Raw genomic sequence first — 25,578 nt, 5'->3', positions numbered from 1 at the left:
TCATTTCTCATTCCTGTTGGACCCAGAACTGAGCTCCAAATCCTTTTGTTTCCACTCTCTGATTGTGGGGAACAGATGGAGTAACTCCATCATTTCTCATTCCCTGCCGGACCACGCTCTGAGCCCCAGAACTTCAGTGCACAAACCCAGAACTTCAGGAATGCATCCTGCCGTGGATCACTGTGTTCCATGGGAGAACCAGGCCTCAAATTGAAAGGGACCTGTTCTTCTTCTCTCTCTCCTCAAAGGCCTTTTAAACCTGGAGAAGCTGCTGCGGCAGTTCCTCATTTCCAAGGACACGCTGTCGGTGCGGATGCTGGATGACAGCCGGGACCCCACCCCGCTCCTGAAGGAGATCCGGGATGACAAGACAGCCACCATCATCGTCCATGCCAACGCCTCCATGTCCCACACCATCCTGCAGAAGGTGAGTGCCCACCCCCTGCTCCCCCCAGCCCCATTTCCAAAAGGGACAATTCCCACAGCAGCGCTGGCAATGGGCTCTGCCCAAATTTCCAGGGCTGGATCTGTGCAAGCGATGGTTTCATTGCTCTGAGGGGATGTGTTTGCTCTCCACAAGTGGTGTTGCCATCAGAGAGCTGTGAAGGGCTGCTCAACTCTCTGAAATTAATATTGTGCCTCCTTTTTCCCCACCCATTATCTGTCTAACTTTTTCATTCTTTTTATTTTTATTGTCTTATTAACTGAGATTTTATTTTAATCCTGTTTATTTTTAAATGGTCTCTGGCTGCAGTTCCTAGCACTTGTTTTGATAGCCTGCTTCACAATTGAGCAGTGGCTCCAGATGGAGCAGTTTCCCCACATCCTGGAGGGAACAAGAAGCACATTCCTGAAGGGAGGCAGGTTCCAAGCACTGGGATCCCCTGGCTGGTACAGGCATTCCACGCTGTCCTGGCTGTTCTAGCACGGAATGTGTCATCCAATGGCCTTGCCTGTGTCAGATTTATCCCTGATGACATCCAGCAGGGATGTTTTTATCACTCCTCTCTCCCCTCAAAAGGTTTTTATCCCACTACATGCAATTTTCATTTCTAAATAGACAGTCTGGGGGGATTTTTTGGGGTTGTCTAATCAGTTGGGATTTTTTGGTGTGGTTTTTTCCCCCTTTTTCCCCTCTTTCTGCCTGGCTGCTGAGGGCTGTCCCCCTCCTCTGTTGCTATAGTGACTTCCCACAGGCTCCCAGCAGCTCTCTCCAGGCACCCACATCTCCCTGCCCAGCTCCAGCCTCCTTCTGCCACCACTGAGAAATGTCAGAAATTGCCAGCATTTCCCAGTAAAACCCAATTCTTCCAGCTGGAGTACCATAGGAATGGAGGGTGGTAAATAAAGAGTCCTGATCTGGCAACTTCTTGCACCTTGGGAGACTGGAAAGTGTTTAATTGATAGAGATGGAGTCAGGGGTGGTGGTGCTGAGCATCAGGTGAATCCACATCCTGTCCCACAGGGCAGCAGCGGCAGGAGAAACACTCTGCGGGTTTGCTGGGTCTGTCCCAGGAGAGCAGCCCTGTTCAAGGAGAGGAATGCAGAGTTTCTCATCCCTCAGCCTCCACAGATGGGCTGGAGACACATGGATGATTCCCAGATTCCCAGCTGCCAGGGCCAGGTGAACGGATGGGAGAGGCGCTCCCAGGCGCCGCTTTGCTGCTCACCTTGATTTTCTGCCCTTGAAAGCAAACACTCTGACCTCAAAGTGGGTCACAGGGAGAGCTGGCATTGTCACTGTCCCCAGGAAGGGGTGAGGAGGGGGAATTGGTGCCAGGCTTTGCTGCGGAGGGGGTGGAAAATGAGGCAAACGGAGCAAAGGGCTTTGCTGTGTCTGTTGTGCCACCCGGGCGAGGGACAGGGTGACAATGTGCAGCCATGGGGCTGGGCACAGCCAGGCCTGAGCCACCAGCCACGTGGTGGCCTCAGGTTTGCACAGGAACAGGTGAAAGACAGGAAAAGGGAGAGGTGCAATCCAATCTGCCTCTTTCTGTCTTTCCTCCCTTTGCTTTCTGTTGTCGCAGCTTTTGGGAGGGATAAAAAGGGACTCACACCAGGAGGTGCTGCCTTTGCTCCTTCCCTCTTTGCCTCCCGTTCCTCTGTGTGGTCTGGACTGCTGGGAAAACCTCTTTGCCAGGGTCTGGAAGCTTGATTTGAGACCAGCTGTGCTTGGCAGTGGAACAGAGGCTTCCAGGAGCATCTGCAGATTAATGCCCCACTTTCCTGAGCATCTGTTCCCACAACCAACAACTTGTGTAGTGAGAATTTTGGGAAAGGGCTTCAGTTATCTGCTCTGTGATCTCTAGAACAGATCATCCCCATGGAAAATTCCGTGTCCTTCCCTCTGCATCCCTGGATACTTTTGCCCTGTTTTCTTCTATTTCTGTGGCCAGCACAGCCCTGTCTCAATTCTGAAGAGCAGGCTGAGTTACTGGGTCTCATCCATGCTCATTAATTTGTGGGATTTGAGCCCAAACCTGACTGATAAAACTGGAAAACCACCAGTGTCTTGATTGTCCTTTTCCTGTAGCTCCCAAGAGCTTTCTGTCTCCGTCATGGTGTTTGTGGTGGAAGGGACAAGCCTGGAGCTCCCAGCTGCTCTTCTTTGTTACGTCCCAAAACAGGAGCAAAGCAGCATCCACACACAAAGCAGAAATTCTATTTTTTTCCCTCCAAAAACATCATGGAATTCCTCATCCTGAGGGGTTCTGGAGCTCTCAGGAGTGGGGCTGCAGGACCCCCCTCACCTTTCCAGTGTCTCTATGGACCATTGGGGTCTGTCAGGGGTTCAAAAGCTGTTCTTCTGGGAGCTCAAAAGTTGATTTCCACAGACATCTTCCTCACAGTTTGTCCTTGCATGGATTCACCTGCAGGAATCCCTGAATTCCATCTCAGAATGCTGTGGAGAGAGCAGGGATGCTCCCAGGGGTCAGGAGCTTGGGTCATTTCTCTCTGTGCAGGTTCTTTGCAGGGCTTTGTGGGCAGGAGACCCCAGGTAGGCTCAGTCCTGCTGAAAAATTGCTTCCCCAGACCTGAACTTCCCAGGTCCAAGCGTGCTGCTGTGTCCCACCCTCCCTTCCTGCAGGGAGAGATAAGCCTGAAAAAGCAAGATGTGGCCCTGGCTCTGCCTTGCTGGAGTGGAGATTGGAGATTGTCAGGCTCTGGTTTAATCTCTTTTTTCCTCTCCTTCACAGGCAGCTGAACTGGGGATGGCATCTGCCTATTACACCTATATCTTCACTAATCTGGTAAGGAGTTTTTCCCAGCTTTTCCTGTCATTTCAATGGGAGCTGATCCCCCTGACCCATGGGATCCTTGGGCAGAGCTGTGTCGGGGAGGGAGGGAGGCAGGGATGTCACCTGCTGCCTGGAATCAAAAGGCAAAACCTTTCCAAATAATCTCAAGAATAGTAATCCCAAAAGCAGATCTGTAGCAAAAGCTTCCTGTGCACTCATGGCATCAGATTTCCACAGTTTTTATCAGGTTAATTAATTAGTTCTTCTAACAGGTACATCCAACAAGAGAGCAGTTGCCCCAGCAACCCACCCTTGGGTCTGCCCATCAGAGTTGTTCTGTGTCTTGTTAGGTCTCTTAAATTCTGCTGCAAAACAAGATGCCCTCGTTAGGAATGCCTGTTGTTAAAATCAGCCAAACCAGAATTTCAAGGATGTGTTAGGAATGCTTGGCTTATTGTTCTAAAATGTGAGGAAGGGCAGGAAAATTGCTAGAAACTCTCCAGCTACATATTAAAAAGCTACAAGGTCACAAATACATGAAAAATATGTAAAAATTCTTCAGACATCATCCCTGAAAAGCTGGGAAGCTCTTTGGGAGGTGGAAAAGGATTGGTGCAGCATCCAAAGGCAGGAATTGTGGACATTGTGACAGGAGCTGGTGCAATGAGATGGGCAAGTCTTTGGGAAGCTCCAGCAGATGGGTGGGTCCTGATTGTCCTGATTGTCCTGATTTTCCTGATTTTCCTGATTTTCCTGATTTTCCTGATTTTCCTGATTTTCCTGATTTGTGGGGGTTATGCTGGTGTTGTCACCCCCCTCAGGCCCATTCCCTGAGTTGGAAAAGGCCAGGGATGAGCGTCTGGAAGGCATCACAGACCTGTGGCTGCGCTGCTCCCCAGGACAAAGGAGGGATGATCCCATAAATGTTGAGAGCAGGGGATATCTCCAGCACGGTGATTTTGGCTTTATGGCCAGGAAGAACATTAATGTTAAACCCCTCAGTGCTGTGCTGAACAAGGAGCAATGGGCTGAGGCAGAAGAGGGGGAAATGCAAAATAAACAGTGGAGAAACCTCTGCTGCTGCAGCAGCTGCAGGGCTGCCATGGGGTGTGGGGAGGTGCCAGCAGGAGAGCAGGAACCCGGCTGTCAGTGCTGTTGTGGGGCTGATGGAAACCTGGGGGATTAAGTAGAGCTGCCTCCCAGCCCAAGTGATTCTCCTATTCTCTAATTTCTATTAATGCTTCTGGCAGGGAAGCCGAGAGCTGAATCACACTTTGTGTTTGGGTGGGAGACAGACGGGAAGGGACGGAGCCAAACGTGTGGGCAGGAGAGCTGGAGAGGAGAGGAGCAGGGGAAGGAGGGAAATGGAGGGGTTGGGAGCAATTGGGGCATAGAATGAAGAAGGGATAAGGGGAAGGAGGTGTCAGAGAGAGAGAAATGCAAGGAATAGAAAAGGCCATGAGGCTCCTGGCTGGACAACACTTGGGTTCCTGCTCAGTGTTCAATCCATGGTCAGTCCAGCAAGACAAACTTCACTGATCCTGTGTATGGAATGGGCAGGACAGGCAGAGGAAGGGATGTTCCTGCAGGGCTCAGGCAAGGATGGGGCCTGGGGGTTGTGGTTTGTGCCCCAAGTCACGGTGGCACTGGCAGAGCTGCTGAGGGACAATGCCATCCCTGCCAGACCTGCCCAAACACAGCCATTCCCACTCCCAGGAAGCATTTCCAGTGCTCCCAACAGCTGCTCCTCTTCCACTTGCCCTCCCCAGCCCATTCCCAGTCCCACAGAGCAGGGCTGGGCACACAGGGAGCGATTTCCACCTGCACATCACCAGCTCAGCAGAGTCTGCTCAGGGATGCTGCTCAAACAACAGAAAAAACTCTGAAAATGAAGCTCCCACCTCCTGCCCCACCCCAGTCCTGAGCATGGGTGTGATTAAGCACTTGCTGGAGGTGAAATTTGCCTTTCAAACCCATTGATCTCGTGGAATGCAGCTATGGCAGGTGAGAAAGAAATGAGTTTTGTTGCAATTCGCTCTCTCTCCGGGTATTAATCTGTTTATCAAGGTTATTTTACCGCTCTGTCCAAAAGCCCAGCCCTTAGCAGAACTAACTGGATTTTTGGCAGGGATCATTATGGAAAGGTGACATCAGACAAAACCTGGGCAGATGGAAGAGATGTTTAAGGAAATTAGTAATATTTAAATGGGGGTTGGAGATGGGAGTGAGCAATTTAGGCTCATAAATCTGGAGGGATTATCAAGCTCCTAATGAACCCTCTGAGGTTCTGCAATCACTGCCTAATAGAAAAGATAAAATCACAGTGAACTACTGTCAAGGGGAGGAAGCAAAAAGATGGCTTAAATGGAGAGAGAACCCATCAGAAAAGGGAAGAGAGTCTGTAGAGCACTGAGCTGCTTGGAGATGGAAAAATATCTCAGGCAAAAAAGAAAAAAAGAGGAGAAAATAGGATAAAATGCTGAATTAAACAGCTGCCCTGCAGCTCTAGAGGGGAGTTCTGTTTCTGTCTTTTAGCATTAATTTTATTTAATAAGCACATCCCAGCCGACAGCTCTTGGTGTGGTGCAGCTCTGCTCTCTGTGAGCGTCAGGGGAGGGAATTCTCTTCGTGCTGGGGCACAGGAGGGGATTTTTGGGGGTGATGTCCCCTCTGTCCCAGCCTGGTGGCTGCAGGGAGTGGCACCAGCGCTCTCCCAGTAGATCACTGGAGCAGATGAGGAGGAACCCTCAGCCCCTGACACATTTCCATGGGAGCCAAGGCAAGCAGCCCAAAGTAAAAATATCCACAGGCTCCTTTCCTGCGTGCAAATTCATTATCAGGCTCCTTCAGCCAGCTCCAGGGACCTGTTTTTGTCTGCAGCAGCAGCCTGGCAAATTTTCCAGGAGTCCTAATGGAACTTAGGTCTAGTGCATTTTTCTTCCCCACATCCATCACCTGTGTTTGGGCAGCCCTCCTGTCCTCCATCCCCTGCCAAAAAATCCCCATCCAACCCAAATTTCGCCTTGGCATCTCCACATGGTGATGATTCCCTTGCTCTGGGAATTTTGGGAGGGATGAAATTCCCTGAAGAGGTGCTGGGGTGATCTCAGAGCTGTTCATCATCCCTTCCCCTCACCCTGGCAGGGCTGGCTGGGTCTCCACAGAGCTCATGGCCATGTGAAGGGGCAATGATGTGCATAATGATAATAATAATAATAATAATAATAATAATAATAATAATAATAATAATAGTAATAATGCTGCATAAACAGACCATTGAAAGCAGACTGCTGTGCATTGAAGAAAATGTTCCTTCCAGCACTGGAAATCCCTGAAATCAGCAGCACAGAGTAGGAGGGGAGTTGGATGCCTCCAAAACCCCACGCTACAATTAATTCTTTTAGCTTATTAATTCTTTGTAGCTTGTTGGATTTTGTCTTTTTATTTTTTTCCCCTCTCTGTTTGGTTCATTGTTATTTTTTTTTTTAATAACGTTCGGACCTCAGGCTGGGTTTAAATTTCAAAATATTTGTCAAGGAGATTAGATGGGAATAATTGAAACAATTAAAATTATTACTGTAAGGGGGAAGGTGTAAAGGAGGTTTCCCAGTGCCTTAAGTCAGGCAGGGCAATTCACTGGGTGCAGTTTTGTTCCCTGACAGAATTGTGTGCAGGTGTTACTGCTGATAAAACAGCTGCTGTGTTCAACTCCTACAGACCAGATAAATCAGTTCGGGTTTGGGGTTTGTTTTTTGGGTTTTTTTTGTCTTGTTTCCTGCTTTCTCTTCTTTGTTTGGTGATTTATAAAGAGGTCTTCATGCAGGACGAGGTTTTCAAAGCTGAATTGTCAGCCTGGAGCTGGAACTGGAGGGGAAATTGGTGTCCAAATCCCCCCAGAGAGTGTCACACGTTTCTGCTGGAGCTTGTCAGCAGGGTGACATCCCTTGCAAGGAAGGGATGATGTCAGATCAAGCAGAGGGACAGGGAACTACAGATCAGGCTTTGACCAGTGTTTAGCTTTTGTGAAATTACCTTATTTTGGTGAAATAATCTTCTTTTTCTCCCTGAGCTCCAGCACAGGCCGTGGTGTTTGGCCTTTCTGCTGCCAGGGGCACCTCCCTGTCCCTTGTCCAGGTGAGGAAGGCAGAGTCTCTCGTTACCCTGTGACAAACGTCCCCTCTCAGCCCAGCCAGCCCTCCTGGTTCCCAGCAGCTGATGCGAGGTGTTCTGGAGAGCCCCGATCATTGCTGGGATTTATGGATCATATTTTCACTGGCATGTGGTAGCAGGGCAAACAAATCAGGCTTTTGCAAGGCTGCCAAAGCAATTTCTCCTCGTTCTAGTTAGCATGAGGGAAGGAGGATTTAGACAAAGCAGTGACTGTTCCTCCCTGAATGAGTCTTCTTTACTTTCTGACCAGATCCCTGTGCTTGATTCCCAATTTTTGGATTAATCATTCTGTCAGATACATCCCAGCTCCTCTGAGGTGAGGGCAAATCTCTCTCTTTCTCTCTGCCCTACTTCCTACCCTTTTTTTTTTCCAAGAGCTGTGTATTTTCAAGCCCCAGCATTCAGCACTTGACCTCTCTGTGGATTTGTCTCTCTCCAAATCTCGGGCTCCCTGCAGAAAAGTTGAAGTTTGGGCAGTGTATTTTCCTAAAAGTGCTCTCATTTGAAGAACAGCCTCCAAAATTTAACAGCTGGCCTTGCATGAGGAGCTTCAAGACCCTGTAAGGCACATCAGTGTTTTTTTTTTTTGAAGAGAAATCTAATTACAGATACAAATATGCTTCCCCTGAATTGTACCTGAGCTCACTGTGGTCGCAGCTTCTCTTTCCCTGCCTGAATGGCCAACTAGCATTGCCTTGAATACATCTACCCCATCCACTTACCTGCTCAAATTGTTGCTGTGATGACTTTTTTCCACTTTTTTCCCTCCTTGAGAAATCGATTTTTACATGTGGCCCATTAGAAACTTATTGACTCCGTCGATAGTTTTTAAATAAATGGAGCCTTTCAGGAAAAGCATAGAAAGCACTTAACATAATATTGTCCACTTGAGTAAACAAATAAATGTGTTCTGAGCAGAGCTTTGGAATGATTTACAGGCTTGGCAGCTTGGCTCTGAGGGCAGCAGGATGCAGAGAGGAAAAGGCAGGAATTTTTTCCACCTCTAACTGAGGAGGTTGGTGAAGGACAGGAGATTTAGATGGGATATGGGGAAGAAATTCTTCCTGTGAGGGTGGGCAGGCCCTGGCACAGGGTGTCCAGAGAAGCTGGGGCTGGCCCTGGATCCCTGGAAGTGTCCAAGGCCAGGTTGGACAGGGTTTGGAGCAGCCTGGGATGTGGGAAGGTGTCAGGGTGGAATGGGATGCTGTTAATGTCCCTTCCAACCCAGACCATTCCTGTGTTTCTAAGAGCTGAGCTGCCAGCCAGAAATCCCTCACTGTTTTTCACTCTGCACCTCCATTTCCTGCTCTGTTTTCCAGGCATAATAACTCCAAGGCAGGATTTGTCCCAGGGTTTTCCACAGTGACCAGCCCAGTGTGAGGAGCAGTGTTGGGCTGTCCCAGAGTGACACGGGCAGGACAGGAGGGACAATTCCCTCCCAAATTCCCACCCTCACATGGCACTGCTGGACACAAATTGATTCACACAGATGCAGCTCGAGGTGTAGTGAAAGAAGAAGAGTTTATTTGTTCTTTCAGTGTTTATAGGTTTTTGACAATGACCAGGGATTGGATGGTCAGGTCACCACCTTCCCAACCACACTGGCTGGGAGAGACATCCATCAAAAGGCAAATCTTTAATGGAATGTATAAACACCTATGTTTACAGTTACTTTCCTGGGAAAATGGCTAGAAATGATGAAAACAGTTTTGAAAGGCCTGATTCTCAGGGTGACACTCACGAGGAGCCCCGGAGCCAGCTGAGGTGGGAGAGGGCTCGTGAGTGCAGAACCTGGTTGGGATCAGCTGATTCTCCATCCAGACCTGCAAAACGAGACTTGCAGCGAGCAACACGCTTGTTCCTGATGGCTTTATGTCCCTAATGGAACGGGGACTGTGTCCTGCAGATCTGATCATAACTCACACCCAGCCACGCTGGAAAATCCAATCTCACGGCCTCAGCATCGCAGGGCTCGGCTCTGTGGCTTTTATTAGCCAGGTCCTCCCAGTGACCTCGATGTGGGGTCATCCCACGGGGTTTGTGAGCTGCTGTAAAGTGAGAGTGCAGGTCGAGTGCTGCAGGAAGCCGGGGAGTGACTTCATCTTCTGATAACTCCTCCAGCGCCGTCTCCCAGGGAACCCCGTGGAATTCAATTAGCTAATGTGTGCCTAGCACTGGGAAAATATAGAACGCCACGGAATTGCCAAGTGTTGTTATTTAACAGCTCACATTTTGTGGTTGCAGCCCTGTAGTAGCAGTCACAAAATCTACACTGTAATTGCCTGCTGGTGCCTGCTGCCGAATTTGCTGCGATCCGAGCAAGGCCTGGGGATTTTTATTTCTGTGAAAAAGTTCATTAATTTTGGCTGCAGATCCTCAGGGTCTAATTTTTTTACCGAGCTCTCTTGAAACAGAATATTGACATGTGGTGGGTGTTTTAAAAAACAGAGTGGAAAGAGGGGGAGGAATTCAGGCAGGCAGGATTTGTGTCCCTGAAATTCACCTTGGTTCCTGGTGTTCTTCTCTGTGTCTCATCGAGATTGAGGGCCAAGTTTTGGGCAATTACTGCAATTCCTCCAGTGTAGGGAGAGGGATTCCCAGTGGAATGGGAGGAAATGAGGGAGCTGCTGTTTGCACCCATCTTTTTGATGGCATTTTCTGGAGGCCTGTGGTTACAAAGCTGTGTTTGCACAGGTGGAGGAGGCTGGGAGTCCCCTCTTAAACAGGATTTTCCTAATGGCTCTTTGCTCTTTACTGCATTGCAAATCTTGTACCCTGCAAAAGCTCCAGCCAGCACTGAGGCTGAGGGAGAGTAACTCCAGGAGGATAAAAAGGCAGCTGGGGTAAGTGTTTTGTGTAGGAATCAACTTCACTGTGTCTCAGAGAGAAATCCTTGGCTCTCCATCTGAAAACACCCCTGAGATCAGGGGTTTTCCATCCCTTGTCCTGCCCGTGTTTGCGTCTTGCAGCGTGGGAGGAGGGCAGGAAGGGTGGGAAATCAGCTGAGAGGTGCAGGTCTGGAACAGAAAATGAGCTTTTGTTTGCAAAACGTGAGCTGGGAAATGTCAAGCGAGGCAAATGAGTGTGTGAAAAGGTAAAAAGAAAAACCCAGAAAAGGGACAGAAGCTGAGCTGGAAGCTCTGGGAGTATGGGGATGCTCTCACCCCTCTGCCCTCTGCAGCAAAGCCTGACCTTACCAAATCTCTCTTATCTCACTGCAAATGAAGTGTGTCCCCCTAGGGTGGTTTTTCTCCATCTCATTGCATAGGCAGCTCACGGCTCATTTCCTCCTCACCCGGCTCTGCTCATGGATGGGAAGGGATTGGAGCTGGAGCAGAGGGAAGGGACAGGGAGCAGTGGGTGGAAGGGGTCGGGTACAGGCCGTGCCACCCCTGTGTGTCACAGAGGTGATGCTGAATGGATGTGACAGGCACAGAAATGGGGTTTTCTGCAGCTGGAGGCTTGGAAAAATGGATATGGAGAGGGTTGGCTGTAGGAAAAGAGCAAAGCTTGCACTGATGCTTGGGGAAGGCTGAGCTAGGGCAGAGGCTGGACAGATTTCAGGATAAAGCAGGGATTTATTGAAAGGCCCTAAAGGACACACCTTGGGCATTACAAGAGCCTGGCCAGGGCTGCACCCAAGATGGACCTAAAAATGGTCACAAAATGGATGATTGGTCACAAGATCTCACATTTTTATAAGCTTTGGTCCATCTGCATATTGGGGTGAATTGTCCAGTCCCAGCTGCAGGTTATGGAGTCCCATCCTTGTTTTCTCTCTCCAGCCCAGCGCTGTTCCTGCTTTTGGGCCTGGAACTCGTAACAATTGTCCTTGGTATCAAGCTGGAAAAGGAATTGTTTTGTCTGCCCACTCTGTGAAGAGAGCTCACTGACACTTCATGTGAGCCTCAGAGCTGCACACCTGGGCACCAGAGAATGTGAAAAATATAAAAGCTAAAACTTAAGGCATGAGCACAAAGCAGCCAGTGGTGATGGGAGCTGGGTAAAGCTGCTGGTAATGTTTGAAGCAGAGCAAATGATTGGCTCTGGGGGAGCCTGTCGGGGTCTGGCTGTGCTGGTTTAGCAGGCAGAGAGTTCTGGCAGCTGCCTCGGGGCATGGAATTTACCCAGGGCAAGTGGGAAAGGGACCCTTCAGGGGCTGGTTCTGACCATGGCACAGCCAGTCAGGGCAGCAGGACCTGGGGGTTCAGCTCTGTGGCTGTGCCTGGCTGGGGTGAATCTCACCCCTGCCTCAGTTTCCCCACGTGAAGTGAGATCACCTCATTCCCTCACCCAATAATTGCTTATTTAAAGATCAGAGCATAACAAAACCTTCAAGTTCAAAAGCTTGGAAATGTTTCCAGGGGAGAAAAGGCACAATAAATAAATCAAGGCACTAATTTCAGCTGCCCCAAGGCTGGGGCAGGCTGGCACAAGATGAAACCTTGAATTTCATGGCTGTTGGAGTACAAAACATCTCATTTTCCTCCTGGATATCCCAAAGCCAAGAGGGCACTGGGGCAGCTGTTTGCCTGGTGCCCTGCACGATTTGCTTCAGGGCTCTGGCTGCAGGGAGAGAGGATTTTACAGGGGTTGAGCATCCCTCCTGCTGCTCTGCCTGCAGCCAGCATCTCCTCAGGCCCAGCTCCTGACAGGATGCCGTGGGTGAATGGATCACCTGTCAGCAAGGCAGGGGGACAATATCATTCAAATGAATCAATAGTTCACAGGCAATTTCACGTTACCCGACGTGAACGCGGCGGCGTGTCCAAAACCTGCTTCATCCTGGGTTTGACTGCGTTCCCCTGGGTCTTGGAAGAGTCTTGTAAGTCCCACACTGGGGAGATTTACAGGAGAATTGCTGCTGCGTGGCCAGCAAAGATAAAAAATGGCTGGACTTGCTGGAATCTCATCCCCCAGGGAGCCCAGGGACAGCTGTGTCCATGGTGGGTGTCCAGCAGGTGCTGAAACCGTTGCTCCCACCTTCTCGCTCCACTTCAGCAATTGGCAGAAGAGAAATTAGTGAGGAAAGTGCCATTATTCTCTGCTAATAGGACAAGGAGGGCTGGACTCTTCCCCAGGCTTTGTTGTGTGGCTGCTTCCCTGGATGTGAGGAGCAAAACCAAGCACTGTGGTTTTGCTTTAATTTTATTTTTTAATGTAGTTGTTTTTATACTCCTTACCACATCCAGAAATGCAAGAGGATGCTCCAAACTCCAAAACCCAGTCAAGGCATGGCCCAACCCTCCCCAGGGCATTAGAGTGGCATCTCCTCCTGGTTCCTGGCAGCAGAAAGGAGCAGTGCAGGATTGGGGTTTTTTAGGGTAGAATTCAGTTCCTCCTCTTGTGGGAAAGAACTGATTTAATTTAACAGTTGAAATATGGTGTCACCAAGTTGGATGTGGTGATAGAGCAGCTCCACTCAGCAGGTGAGTGGCACTCTCTTTGGAGGGTTTTGGGTTTGGTTTTTGTGGAATTTGGCCAATAAAGCACAGGGTTTGGATGATATCTTCATTAAAACCTGAGGTGAGCAGCACCCTGAGTCAAAGCCTGGTTAAAAGCCAGGCTCTCCCTTCCAAGATCTCACAGGATCTCACAGCTCCCATTCCTTCAAGGGCACTGGGGGGGTTTGAAGCTTCCAGTGCCTCTTTTCCCCTCTAATCCCATTTTGTGTTTTGGGCTGCTGTAGGAGTTCTCCCTCCAGCGCCTGGACAGCCTCCTGGACGACCGAGTCAACATCCTGGGATTCTCCATTTTCAACCAGTCTCATGCCTTCTTCCAAGAGTTTGTCCAGAGCCTCAACCAGTCCTGGCAGGAGAATTGTGACCATGCTCCTTTTACTGGGCCAGCAGTAAGTAAAGTCCGTTCCCATCCCCCAGAACCTGCCAGAGGTGGGAGCTGTGATAGACCATGGAAAAACCTTGTGGAGAGATCTTCAGGATGGTCCTCAGCAAAACAGGGGTAGAAAATCCGGTCTCAAATGATTTTTTTAGAAGTTAATTAAATTATTAAATAATTTAATTATTTAATCCTATTTAATCTTGTGCTGAAAGGCTCAGGGACATCCCCAGGCTGCTGTTGTACCTCAGACTGGATTTTGTGGGGAGATGCTGGTCCAGGAATGGGAAGAGCCAGAGCAGAGCATTTTTATTAAGTAGGTAGGAGAGGACTTGAGCTGTCAATCTGTGATTTACAGGGCATTCCTTCTGATGTGAAAAATACCAAAGTGACCCTGAAAGTCAGAGCTGTCCAAAGGACCTTGTGGTGCAGAGCTTCTCTAGGCTGGACTGGGAACACAGCTTTAAATTCAAGCCTAATCTTGATTTGGATTGTATTTCTCTGTGGGTGCAGGGGATGATGCAGCTCTGATTCATTTCTTCCCTTGTGAAGTTTATCCCTGTGTGTTCAAACTCCAGGAGAATGGCTCGTGGAGGGGGGATTGTGGCTGCAGATGGCACAGGAAGAGCTGGGTCAGGCAGATGCCGAGGGGCTGAGCTGTGCTCTGTGCACATCACTCCCTGAGGAGTGTGCACATCAGCACTGGAGAATTCCCCAGGGGTTCTCCACAGCTGGGAGAGTTTGCAGAGCAGATTTGCCACATCAGAGCTGCAGCTGCGGGAGGGGAGAGAGCGGAAAATATCAGCTGAACCCTTTGCATGGATTTTAATGAACTCAGAGCCCCCTTGACAAGCTGAGCTGCTGAAAACCTCAAACCACCACAAAGGGATCCTTAGGAGGCAAAATAAGGGGATTTTTGCCCTTTGTGTCCACATCCTTTGGCTTGACTTGAGCTCGTGTGCCTGGGACCATCCTGCTCTCCCTCCCACCCCGAGGCAGCTGCAATCAGCTTGCCCTGCTCAGTCTCCGTGGGATTTCCACCAGGAAGATTCCTTTTTGGATTGCAGGGGCTGTTGAGAGGCATTAAAAACAAATCTCCTCCTCCTAGTGCAAACAGGAGGCAGCAGGAACCAGCAGCAGGTGCGACAGGGAAATGAAAATTCTCATTTCAGGTTCTTACCCCGTGTTGTCTTGAGCATCCAGCAAAAGCTGTAGGTGGGAGGATGTGAGATGATGCCTGGAAGGACAGGAATTCTTCAAGATGCCATGTCCCAGGTGATGGGAAAAGGATTTGAGGGTAGGGAAGTTACAGAGCAGAGGTGAAATATTCCCAAGCAGAGTTTCCTTTGTCTGTGAGGTGAATCCAGGACCTTCCTGCCTCTGCTGCTGGAAATCTGGCAGGGAGTATCTCTCTGTGTTAGAAGTTCCCCTTGTAGCCCTGGGAAGGAGTTATCCCGTGGGATAACTCATCCTAAAGAGAGGAAAGAGGGAGCTCAACAGCTGGAAGTGACAGGAGGGAGGTTTCCTGTGAGCTGCAAAAATCCCAGGGCATTCTTGCTGGAGCTGAGGAAGCATCTGACAAAGGAGGAGGGAGCTGCCTGCTCTAATGCCATTCTCATTAATCACATTGCAAAGAAAGGAAATCAGAGAAAATCATTCAAATTACAGATGGCTAGATTTGGTAATTAGAATTTAGGCTAAAACAGATGTTTGTAATTAAGTGTTTATGTCATTGAATAAAATCCAGATTGCAAAGTCTATTTCACAGGGTTTTAATGGTTTTAATTCCCCATGTTGGGTTTGGGGGCAAAGATACAGCTGATAATGTTTTAGGGAAGGAAGAAAAACCTCACATGCCAAAACCCAGAGTAGCCAAACCTGTTAAAGTTTCAATGTCAAAAATTGTCAAGAATTTGGCTTTGGGGATTGAGGGAAATCCTCCAAGCCCCATGGATTTTCCACAGAGCACTGATATTGCAGAGGGGCACAAAACCAACAGGGCTCTGCACAAATCAGATGGAGCAGGCGAGGGAGAGAATCAATTTGTTAGCAGACAAATTGGCTTTTTTGTGACAGAGGGACAAAGCTGTGGTTGAAAATGAGAATATAAAAGAAGTGAGAGGTTTTTATAGGTGACATGGGGAAAGTTGAGGAATGTCCAGGAGGGAAGGGACACGTCCCTCTGGCTGGATCTGCCTGGAGGACATTCCAAAGGTCTCTTTTCACTCCTTTGCTGAAGGTTATGACCTCCAAACTTTGTGGTTTGCGTCTGTTCCATGCAAAGTCAGGCTGCAGGGAAGGGATTCCTGTTCTTATTCCTATTCCCATTCCCATTCCCTGCCATGAGGACTTGATCCTGTATATCTCCACACCCTCCCCAGTACTTAAATTGCTCAAAATCATAAAGGGTGCTGGCAGAAACCCTAATGAATTTTCCCGAGTTCAGGAGTAAAACATTCCAATCAATAATGTCAAGAGATCTACAAGTCTCTTGCTCACCAGCTAATAAGGGATTAACTGCTCAGGGAAAATGGAAATGGAAACCCAGCAGGAGAAAAATTAAAAATGCTGGGCCAATATTCTGATTTGGTAGGAAATGGGGGAAACTTTGGGGTTGCCAGGGTTGTGTTTGGTCTCATAACAGTTTCATTTGTCCATCTGATGTTAATATGGTTCCTGATTCAGGAAAGGAATTGCTAATTGGGTGTGACACCCTGGAACCAGAACGGGATTAAGTTCAAAATTAAAATTAAGTGCATGGGAAGATCTTCATGGAACAGGGGCAGAGGAGAGGACAGGCTGGAGAAGCCCTGTCAGGGAAAGAATTTGTATTGAAGGGATAAAAGAAAGGATTGATCAGCTTCTTTAAGAATCTCTGGAAAAGGCTTTCCAGGAGGGGAATGTTTAGGTCAGCCTCAGCAGGTTGGAGGAGTGAAAGGTCACTGGTGCTGTCAGAGCTGGTTCAGGGCTCTTATGGCATCAAGCTGCAATCCTGCCTTTTAATTTAGGATGACATGCAGGTTTTGAGGGTTTTGTGCTGCTTTTGAAGTGTCTGATCCCACACCAACGTGGTCAGTGAGGTCACTCCACTGGTCTAAGATCAAGCAGGGTTAAGTCCAAATTAGCAACAGAGTGGAAGCCCAAGGTTTGTTGGGGTCATTGAGCTGGGTGAGATTGTCCCTGCAGGGCCAGCAGCAGTGAGTGAACCTGTCCAGGCTCTGGGAGGAGGAGAGGATGCAGAAGCCACTGCAGGGCTGGAAATCACAGCAGATATTAAGGTACCAAGGTGAGGAATAGTCCAGCAAGATATTTGTGTCCTGGCCCCTTCTGTGCAGGAGCATTTGCTGGGTATATTCAATACTGGAGGTGGATCAGTCCCTGGATGTTTCGTATTTTGGAGGAGGGAATGCCATTTCTTTTGAGGTGGGCTTCTAGTTCCTCTCTTTGGCAAAGAAAACGAGTTTGGATGGTCTTAGTGAATTTAAAGGCTTTTCCCAATAAATAAGGGTAAGGTGGGGAAAGCAGCCCCAGGCTGGAGACTGAACCAGGAGCTGGGATGGGAAGAGGATGCTCTTGGAAGTATCCATGAGGAAAATACAGCCCTGATAGTAATGAGCTACAACGGCTTAATTCCAGCAGAGTCAGGGGGTGACAGTAATTAAAAGTGAAATCTCAGTCGCAACAGTGAGCACGAGGGAGAAAATAGCTGATTGTCAACGAGCCCAAAGCCATGGAAACTGCTGTGCTCGGGTGAGAAATGAGGTTGTGGTGGACAAAGAAACCGGGCAAAGGCAACAGAAGCCAAGGTGAGCAGGAGAGGGGATGAGCTCTGTCACTCTGGACATTCCCTCAGCTGTGCTGCTCCAGCAGGGAACTGGAGCTTGTAGCGAGGGATGGATGATCTCTGTGGGGGCTGAAAGGCAGGATTTGGCTGCTGGACAAGCCAAACCTCATTTCCCGTGGGTCTGCCTGTCAAAGAAGTGGTGGGAGAAGGCCGCCCATGGAGGCTGAAGCAGCACAGTCGAGTTTCCTTCTGTGGGAGCAGGCATTGAATCTCAGGAGCAATTTCCCCTGGAAATTCCTGCTTCTCTCAGGAGCATTCCCCCTGGCCAGCAGATTAATCAGAGCCACCAAAACACTAAAAAACATCCCTTGGTTGGGAAAGGAAAACTGCAGAAAATGAGATAGAAAGGACCGGGAAGGAACAAGGACAAGCGGAGCGAGAGAGATGACAGTGATGGATGAAACAAGCCCACACAAAGGGCATCCCAGCTGACCCCAGGCTGTGCATGGGACACTCTCCAGCTCCCAGCTGCAGCAGGCAGGTGAATTTCTGTGTTCCAAGCTGACTTTTCCCTGCCTTTCCCCCTCAGCTGTCCTCGGCGCTGCTGTTCGACGCCGTGTACGCCGTGGTGACGGCGGTGCAGGAGCTGAACCGCAGCCAGGAGATCGGCGTCAAGCCCCTGTCCTGCGGCTCAGCACAGATCTGGCAGCACGGCACCAGCCTCATGAACTACCTGAGAATGGTGAGAGGGGGCTGGGGGCTGCTCCTCACTGCCAGCAGCAGGGCTGGCTTTGCCCCGGCTCTCTGAAGGCACTGAAAAGAGAGATCTGAGGGTTTGGGTTGTCACCGGCCTTGGAACAACATGAAACTCTCCCCTTTTCAGGCTTTGCTGCAGAAAAGCTGGAATTCAATTTACTTTTTTTTTTATTATTATTTTTTTTAAAGTATGAACATTTCTAAGCTGTTTGAGCTCTGACTTGAGCTGATATGAGATCACGCAGTACAATTGCTCAGAGCTCAGGGGCAAGATGCGAGCTCCCCTATGGGTTTGGGCTCCTTTGAACCCAAATTTGTCATTTCTGGAACCAAACAAAACTAAATTTGGCACGAGAACACTCTGAAATTCCATCCTTGTGAAACTGTTGGAGTCTGTGGCTCCTCAGAGCTGAGGTGACCATGCAGCGGGAGCAGGTTTCTGAGTCTGTTTGGGTGTAAATGAGACAAGGAAATTTTATGAGGTTTTTTTTGTTTATAAAGGTTTTTTCCCCCGCAAAGGAAAGCTCAGCTAAACCAGAGCACTGCACTTTGGCCCATTGTTTTAAACCTCACCTTTAGCCAGGGACAACAAAATCCTGCAGCTCCCCATAGCTCTGCTGCTCAGAGACCCAGTGGTTGGGCCTTGGGATGGAGGGAGGCAGTGAGGGGATGTGGAGCTGCTTTTTCCAAAGCAAGGAAATCTGGGGAGTCCTGCACTTTGTGCTGCTGATTCCCTGCTCCTCTGCAAGTCCTTTCTCCTCTGTCCAGACTCCAGAAATAATGAGGATGGAGATAATAGGGTTGCATTGCTGTTCCTGCTGGCAATGTGGGGTGTGTGGGGCCGTCCCTCCCGTCTCTGGGGGGGTTCTGGGGTGGGGCAGCCTCGCTGGGCGCTGTAACTGAGTCTCTCCTGGACAGGTAGAATTGGAAGGTCTCACCGGCCACATTGAATTCAACAGCAAAGGCCAGCGCTCCAACTACGCCCTGAAAATCCTGCAGCACACTCGTGCCGGCTTCAGGCAGGTGAGAGCAGCCAGGGGAGGGCTGGGAGGGTGTCCTGGGTGTCCTCGGATCAGGGGGTGCTCTGGGGACCAAAAGGGGCCGTGGACCCCCCTCGTTTGCACCGTGAGGTGCTCGGGGTGTCCCCTTAGCGCCGGCTGAGCCCCGGCTGGCAAACTCAGCGTGTTTGGCTTCAGCAGGATAATTTGGGTTTGTTTGGATCTCTCAGGCCCTGGAGGGGTGATGGCAGAGCCCATCTCTGGCCTGTCAGCGCTGCTGATTCCGGGCAGGGAGGCTGTGCCAGGTGCAAGCTCACGCTCACAACCCCTTAGTTCTTCAGCTTGTGGCTGCATTTGCTTAAAGTTATTTGGATGGGGGGAAAATAGGAGAATTTTCTATGAAATGGGAAAGAAAATGGGTACTGTGAACCTTTTCAGACTGTTCCTGGGAGGGAAAGCAAATGGGGCAACCCCATGTCAGGGGCTCCCCATCACCTCTCCCCTGTGAGGAGAAGTTCAGACTCATTTTGCTCTTGGTTTATGGCTCCTCTCTAACAGGTTTGCTCAGCTCACACTCATTTACTTTTTGTCTCGGTGCTCGTAGGTTCCTCACAGCTTTCCTCTGCCCACAGAACACCGAGCAGATTTCATTAAAATCATTAATTTGAGTGGTATTTCCTCATCTCACACTTTCTGCCCGAGCCATATTTTCTGGTTTGAGCTGAAGTTGAGGATATCAGACTGGCGAGATTACACGACACAAATCCAAGGAATTTGCTGGTAAATCCAAACCTTATATTCAGGAGAAAGAAAACAGAAGTCCCAGGAATAAAAGAGGGGTTTCATCTGTCTTGTTTCCCTGCTGACAGCTCCACTGCTGCCCTTTTCTCAGAGCTTGCCACTTCTAGATGCTGGCAGAGAACAAAAGCTATTGTATCCTACCCTCACCAGCAGAGCATTTTGGCACCAGGAACCCTCTTCTGGCCTGGCAGCAGTGAATTTCAGCCTTGGCAAGGATGTTACCTGCCAGTTCTTACCTGTCAAGTGACAGCTTGGCTTTGATGCTGCCTTTCTCTGAGCGAGCAGGGGGGATCAGGATGGCATTTTCCCCACAGAGATCTCTCACAGCATCAATGCCCTTTTAATCCTCTCCCAAACCCATCACCCTCTGAACAGAAGTGACAGATCCAAGCCCACCTGCATTAATAAGAGCGCAAATTCAGCTGGATTCAGGGAGGAAATGCTGCAAAGCTCCCTGTGGCAGCGCTGGTTTTGATGTGTGTGAATGTGGCAGGGACTTCACGTTAAACTCACGGCTCCTTTTGGAACAGAGCTGCTCCCAGAGCTCCACAGAGAGCTGTGACTGCAGCCTGATCTGCCCTGAGTCTAAAGTCTCATCTCTTCCCCACAAAGCTGGTGTGACAGGAGGAAACCTTTGCTGACCTGTTGTAACAGTTTGGTAAATGAGGAGCGCTGTGTCTGTGGGATGCCCAGGAAAGCTGCACTGGGATCAAGCTTTCCAAACTCCACCAGGCTGCAGGGGGGGTGAAACACTTCCAGCCACAGGGAGAAAGTGCTGGAAGGACAGGGCAGTCCCTTGGGGGTGGCTGCAAGCCCTGCCCTGTCACAAACCCACCAGGAAAGGGTTGATTTCCAGGAAACTGCTCCTGTGACAGCTTTTCTGCCTTCTCTCCTTCTCTCAGGGAGCTTTCCTGATCCACAGCAGTGCCCAGAGGGGTGTCAGGGCTCCTCCCAGCCAAAAGGAGTTTGTTGAGATGTGTTTAACTTTATCCCCAGAGAGCTGAGACCCATCAGGCTCCTGCCCAACCTGCCTCCCCTCCAAATCCCTGCAAGGGGAAGCCAAAGGCAGCTCTGCTGTGCCATAAATGGTTATTTTCTTGTTGCCAGCCTGGCTTCTTTTAATGAAAAGGACTAAATAAATCATTAGAAATATTTTAATTAAAGGAACAGGGTAAAGAACAGGCGTTCACATCCTGGAGACAATTTTGCTCCCAAGGGTTGTATTAGCTGATTTGTTTGAAACACTTCCATTCCCTGCTTAGTTTTAACCAAGCTCATTTTAACTCTGCCCATTCCTCTCTTCCTCTCTTCCCCTCTCCTCCTCTCTCTCCTTCCACCCAGTGAAGCCACAGGGACTTCCAGCTCATCAGCTTTGATGGAGAGCTCTCTGAATTTTGAGGCTGATCCAGCCAGCAAGCAAATTAGAGACACTTAGACTCTCTAACTTGCTGCTGCTTTTGGGCAAGGAGAGGCAGGGCTTTTTGACATCCAATTTTTAATACATTTATGTAACGCACCAAACACGTCTTTTCCTGATTTAGCTTAACCAGAGGAATTTTTTCCACAGCCATATGAGAGCTGCTCTGTCTGCTCACAGGATGCTCCATAAAGCACAGGCTCATTAATGTTCTGGTGATCTATAGATCTGACAAGGGCTGGGTTTGGTAAATGTCATCTTTTCAATTTTTTTATTTTTTTTTTCATTCCCCCTTTTCTTTGCCTCTGTAAAAAACACTGCAGAGTTCCAGCAGAGTGATTTGCTGTGAATCACCAGCTGAGGTTTGGGAACTTCACGGGGGAAGGGAGTGAGGAGGGGCTGTGATTTAGGGAGGGGAAGGGGGAAGCTGCAGACCCTGACCCCAGCTCTCCCCATCCTGAGTGAGGCCCATCAGTCTCCACTTAACCACGGGCCCTGCTGCTGTCCTGAGACAGAGCAAGTGCTGGGGCTGTTAATTGGGATGTTGATGAGATACAGATGAATTCCCCTCCAATAGCTCTGGGACCTTCCACATTCCCCACCACATCAAACCTTTTTAATTTAGCAGCAGCCAATCAGCCTCGCTGGGACCGGCTCCTCTTTAGCTGCTGCCCCAGGAACAGCCCAGGGACAGGATCTGCCCAGAGCTCGATGACTTCTGCCCCCAGGGCCTGACAAACTCAGTGTGTGCCACTACAGCCCTGCCTGGCTGTGCCAAGTGTCCATGGTGTGGTCCAGAGGGGACATTTGGGGAGGAGGGGCCATCTGGGGGATGCTGGTGGCCTCAGGGGTGAGGGCTGTGTGTCTCATGGTTCTTTGGTTTAATAGTTGATGCTTTCAGTGCTAATTTCAGTGGAGGAACTTTTGCCCCAGGCAGCATCCTCAGAGGGATTTCCTTCATTTGTTTGTTTGATTCCCTTTTCCCCCTCCCCAATCACTCCCAGATTCCCTCTCCTTGGGGCTCCTTGATTGCATTGTGCACTCCTTCCTTTTCCTGGGGACACAGGGAGGAGGAGATGATGGCTGCAAGCTGTAGGACAGCACTTGTAATCAGAGCCCAGAAGGTGCCTCTTGCTGGCTGATTGTTCCAAGATCTGAATTCGGGGCTGGCTTTACCTCAGTTTGAAGCTGGGAATGGGGATGGTGAATACCTGTGGTGCCTCTGGAGTTCTGAGGAGTCTTGCCCTGTCATCTCTGTGCCTATAGAAAAATAAGTGGAAGATTTCATTAAAATCGTTACTTTGAGAGATATTTCATCACCCCACACCATGAGGAGCCTCAAAACTTCTGCACCCAGGGTGGAAGGAGTGAGCCAGGAATGCTCCACATGGGAATCTTCCACAGACATGTAGAAAATTATTTTCTTCCTGTGCCACCAACCCAAATAACGCCATTTTCAGAGCAGCTAAATTGAGGCACCTCATCTGCCTGTGGGGATGGAGCAGTGGCATGAACAATAACACCTCCCTGCTCCTTCCAGGCTTTTTGGGCTGGTTTGTACTCTGAGGTTCACAGTTTGTGTTTGCAGATGTGCCTCGAGATGCCTGCAGGCGTTTCAGGCAGGGCTGGATCTCAGGGATGTGCAGGGATGATGCCGAGGGGGTCACACATCCCTGAGGACATGGAGGGCACTTTCTCCACCCTGGGCTGTCTCCACGTCACATAATCCCTCTCACAAAGGTGTTGAGCTCCAGCCTGCACCCAGCTGGTTGTGCTGGCCTCCTTGCTCTTCCAGGACAGGTATCAGCTCCTGTGATGGTTAGGAACCTCTCCCCTGGTTTGTCAGCCTGTTTATTTCTGGTTGGTTTGTGTGTATTTATTTTTGTGCCAACACCATCGTTTCAAACCTCTTTGCTCCAGCCCTCCTCCACCTGGGGTATTTATACAGACCAATCACATCCACTGCTTAAAAACCCTGAGTCAGAAAAACCCTGAAGTCCTTGTCTAGAGCCTTAACAACAGGATGGTCTCATCCACGCCTGTGTGGAGAATTTGATTGCTTTCTAAAAAAACTTTGCAGATGGATATGTTTTCTGTTTTCCAGAGGCTCTTTTATATGTAGATGGAGATGATTAAAATCACCTTGACATCCATCTTGCAGGAGAGAGGTGTGAGGGGCCAGGACAGCCTCTGACACTGCAGAAACAGCAGCATGAGGAGCTCTGCCAGCCTGTGAGGGGCACGGGGGTGAGCTGGGGCCAGCCAGGATGGGAGAAATGCCCCAGCACGTGGGATTGTGTGGCCTTGGTGCTTTTAAAAGCAAGGTCAAACCCACAGCACCGTCAGGAGAAGAGGCAATTAGTCTCAGCACATGCCAGCAGGGGAGGGACAAATTGGAGAACAGCGAGGGCTGTTAAAATTAAAGTTAATCTGTCACTAATCTCTGGTTGAGAAATCCGTGAGGGAAGAAAAATTAGGCAATATTTGTGAGTGATGGCTCGCTCTGAGAGGATTGCTGCAGAGGGGCTGCTGTTTAGCAATCAGAGCAGAGGGGGGAACTCAGGAGGGATTCAGGAGGGATTCAGACCTGTGCAGGCCACTGAAAGCTGTGCTCCAAGGGCTCCCTGCCTGTGAAATACGTGGGAAATCTCCCAGTTTGGGGCTGTTGTTCCTGAGGTGAGCCCTGCACTAGGAATGCTCACATCCCCAAGGCTGCCAGAGCTCCAGGAGGGTTTGGACGATGCTCTCGGGCACAGGATGGGGTTGTTGGGGTGTCTGTGCAGGGCCAGGAGCTGGGCTTTGATGGTTCTCAGTGCAAAGCTGTCCTGCTTGCCCTTCCCACTGCTCCTTGTGCCTGGGGATGAGGATCTGGGACCCTCACAGATTCCCACTGTCGGTCCCTTGGGCTGGATTTGCAGCAGCACCTGGCAGAGGAAAGGACTTGGCCCTTCCCTCAGCACCCAGAGGGGTTCAGTGTGTCAGGGTGTCTGTGCTGGGCTCAGATCCAGGTCACCCCAAGTGCTTTGGTCACCCCTGAGGCCAAGCAGTGCCCAGAGCAGGCACAGAGTCAATCCCAGGGCTCCACAGCACTTCCCTCCCGCTCCCTGGACATAACAAGATTAACCTGTGCCAGACAGGAAAATCAATTAGTTCCTCCCACCCTGACAGTGAGGGAATTGCCTGCCTCAGTGCCAGTGTCACAGGAGGGAGCTGGGCATGGATTTGCTCTGGAAGGGCTCTGAAGACCCCCCTGCACCTTTGGGGTCACCCACTGCCCCTCAGGGCCAGAGCAGCCCACTAGAGAGGTGTCAGAGAACACCAGCAGTGCTGGAACCTGATGGGACAGAGGAGAAAAAGGAGGAGAAGGGGTTCAGATGGAGCTGGCCTCCCTTAGCCCACTCTGTATCCACAAGGAAAAGCAGAAAAGGAAAAGCAGAGGCTCTTTTAAGGACAAAAAGAGAGCAAGAGTTTAATTTGCACGCTCTGAACGAGCTGCTGGAGGTGCTGATCTCCCTGCCCAGAGCTCTGAGGGAAGGAGATTAGGCTCTTGAAGTTAAAATTAGGTTTTGTGGAATATTCCTCCCCCCTGGCTGAAGGCAGCTGTGTCACAGCTGAATCACCATGTCCTCCCGAGCGCTGGGGGACAGGTTCCCACCATCCTCGCTGGGAATTTGGGTTTGCTGCAGCCACACTGACGCTTGGATGGGTAAATTGGGCTGTTGGCGGAGCTGTTGGGTGTGATGAGCCTGAATCAAATGATTTGGAAGTGCTTAATTGTGGTGGTGAGGAGCTGGAAGAGGAGTCGTGGAGCAGCACCACTGAGAAGGTGCCTTTGCCACCAAGGTGGAGGGCAGGCAGGCCACAGATAGGGGATTTCTGGCTAAGATGGTGGCATTTGGTGGCATCTGGGGACAGCAGACAGGGCTGTGTGGCTCCCAGGGAGCTGCCCAGCTCTCAGGGACGACGCTGGGAAGGCAGCACGGGGCCAGGTTGGTGGCACTGCAGAGCAGGTGGGAGCGTGCACAGAGGGTTGATCTCTCTGCTGACCCGTTCTGGGGTGTGTTGTGAAGGTAATGGAGCATCCCTAAACAGGCCAGCCCCAGGGCTGTCACTCACCAGAGCCATATGGGCAGTGACTCGCCCTATAAACCCTTCTTGTGCTGTTTATCTCTGCAGATTGGCCACTGGCACGTCTCAGAAGGGCTCAGCATGGACAACAGGATCTTCTCCTCTAACATATCCGACAGCCTGTTCAACACCACGCTGATTGTCACCACCATCCTGGTAAGGGAAGGGGGCACCTGCAGTGCCCAGCCCCCAGGGGTGGGCTCAGCTGGGATATTCCTCCCTGCTCCTGCCCCTCAGCCCTGCTGATCTCACAGGGGACGAGCAAATCTGGAATTACAGCGTGGGGGACAGTTGCTGGCAGTGTAATTGAGCTCAGGGCCATGGTGCATATGGAGATGGTATTTGGTGGGTTCAGAGGGGGCTGAAATGGGGCATGCTGCCAGTTCTCATCCAGCTCGGAATGGGGCTCTCATTTGAGGTACAGCTGCTGAGTTGGAAGGGACAGCT

The 25,578-nt window shown here is 50.1% G+C and overlaps 1 protein-coding gene and 1 long non-coding RNA gene across 3 annotated transcripts in view; one reads left to right on the top strand and one right to left on the bottom strand.

Moving 5' to 3' along the window:
• GRIK4 (glutamate ionotropic receptor kainate type subunit 4) overlaps positions 1 to 25,578 on the top strand; it is a 170,065-nt gene that overhangs the window by 118,008 nt on the left and 26,479 nt on the right. For both annotated transcript variants that reach the window (XM_086861508.1, XM_086861507.1), the window contains exons 6-11: positions 249 to 427; positions 3,198 to 3,251; positions 13,099 to 13,260; positions 17,621 to 17,773; positions 18,706 to 18,810; positions 25,180 to 25,287. In XM_086861508.1, coding sequence (XP_086717634.1) covers positions 249 to 427; positions 3,198 to 3,251; positions 13,099 to 13,260; positions 17,621 to 17,773; positions 18,706 to 18,810; positions 25,180 to 25,287 — 761 coding nt within the window. The remainder of the gene's footprint in view (positions 1 to 248; positions 428 to 3,197; positions 3,252 to 13,098; positions 13,261 to 17,620; positions 17,774 to 18,705; positions 18,811 to 25,179; positions 25,288 to 25,578) is intronic.
• LOC147649484 (uncharacterized) lies at positions 9,976 to 14,834 on the bottom strand. The gene is made up of 2 exons (XR_015278943.1): positions 14,428 to 14,834; positions 9,976 to 14,021 (listed from the first exon to the last, which is right to left on the bottom strand). It is a non-coding gene; the product is annotated as an uncharacterized LOC147649484 (long non-coding RNA).

The sequence above is a fragment of the Cyanistes caeruleus genome, chromosome 23 (genome assembly GCF_971803275.1).
Source record: "Cyanistes caeruleus chromosome 23, bCyaCae1.hap1.1, whole genome shotgun sequence".
Taxonomy (NCBI): domain Eukaryota; kingdom Metazoa; phylum Chordata; class Aves; order Passeriformes; family Paridae; genus Cyanistes; species Cyanistes caeruleus.
The sequence above is the reverse complement of the archived record's forward strand: the minus strand, read 5'-3'. Positions and strand labels throughout refer to the sequence as shown.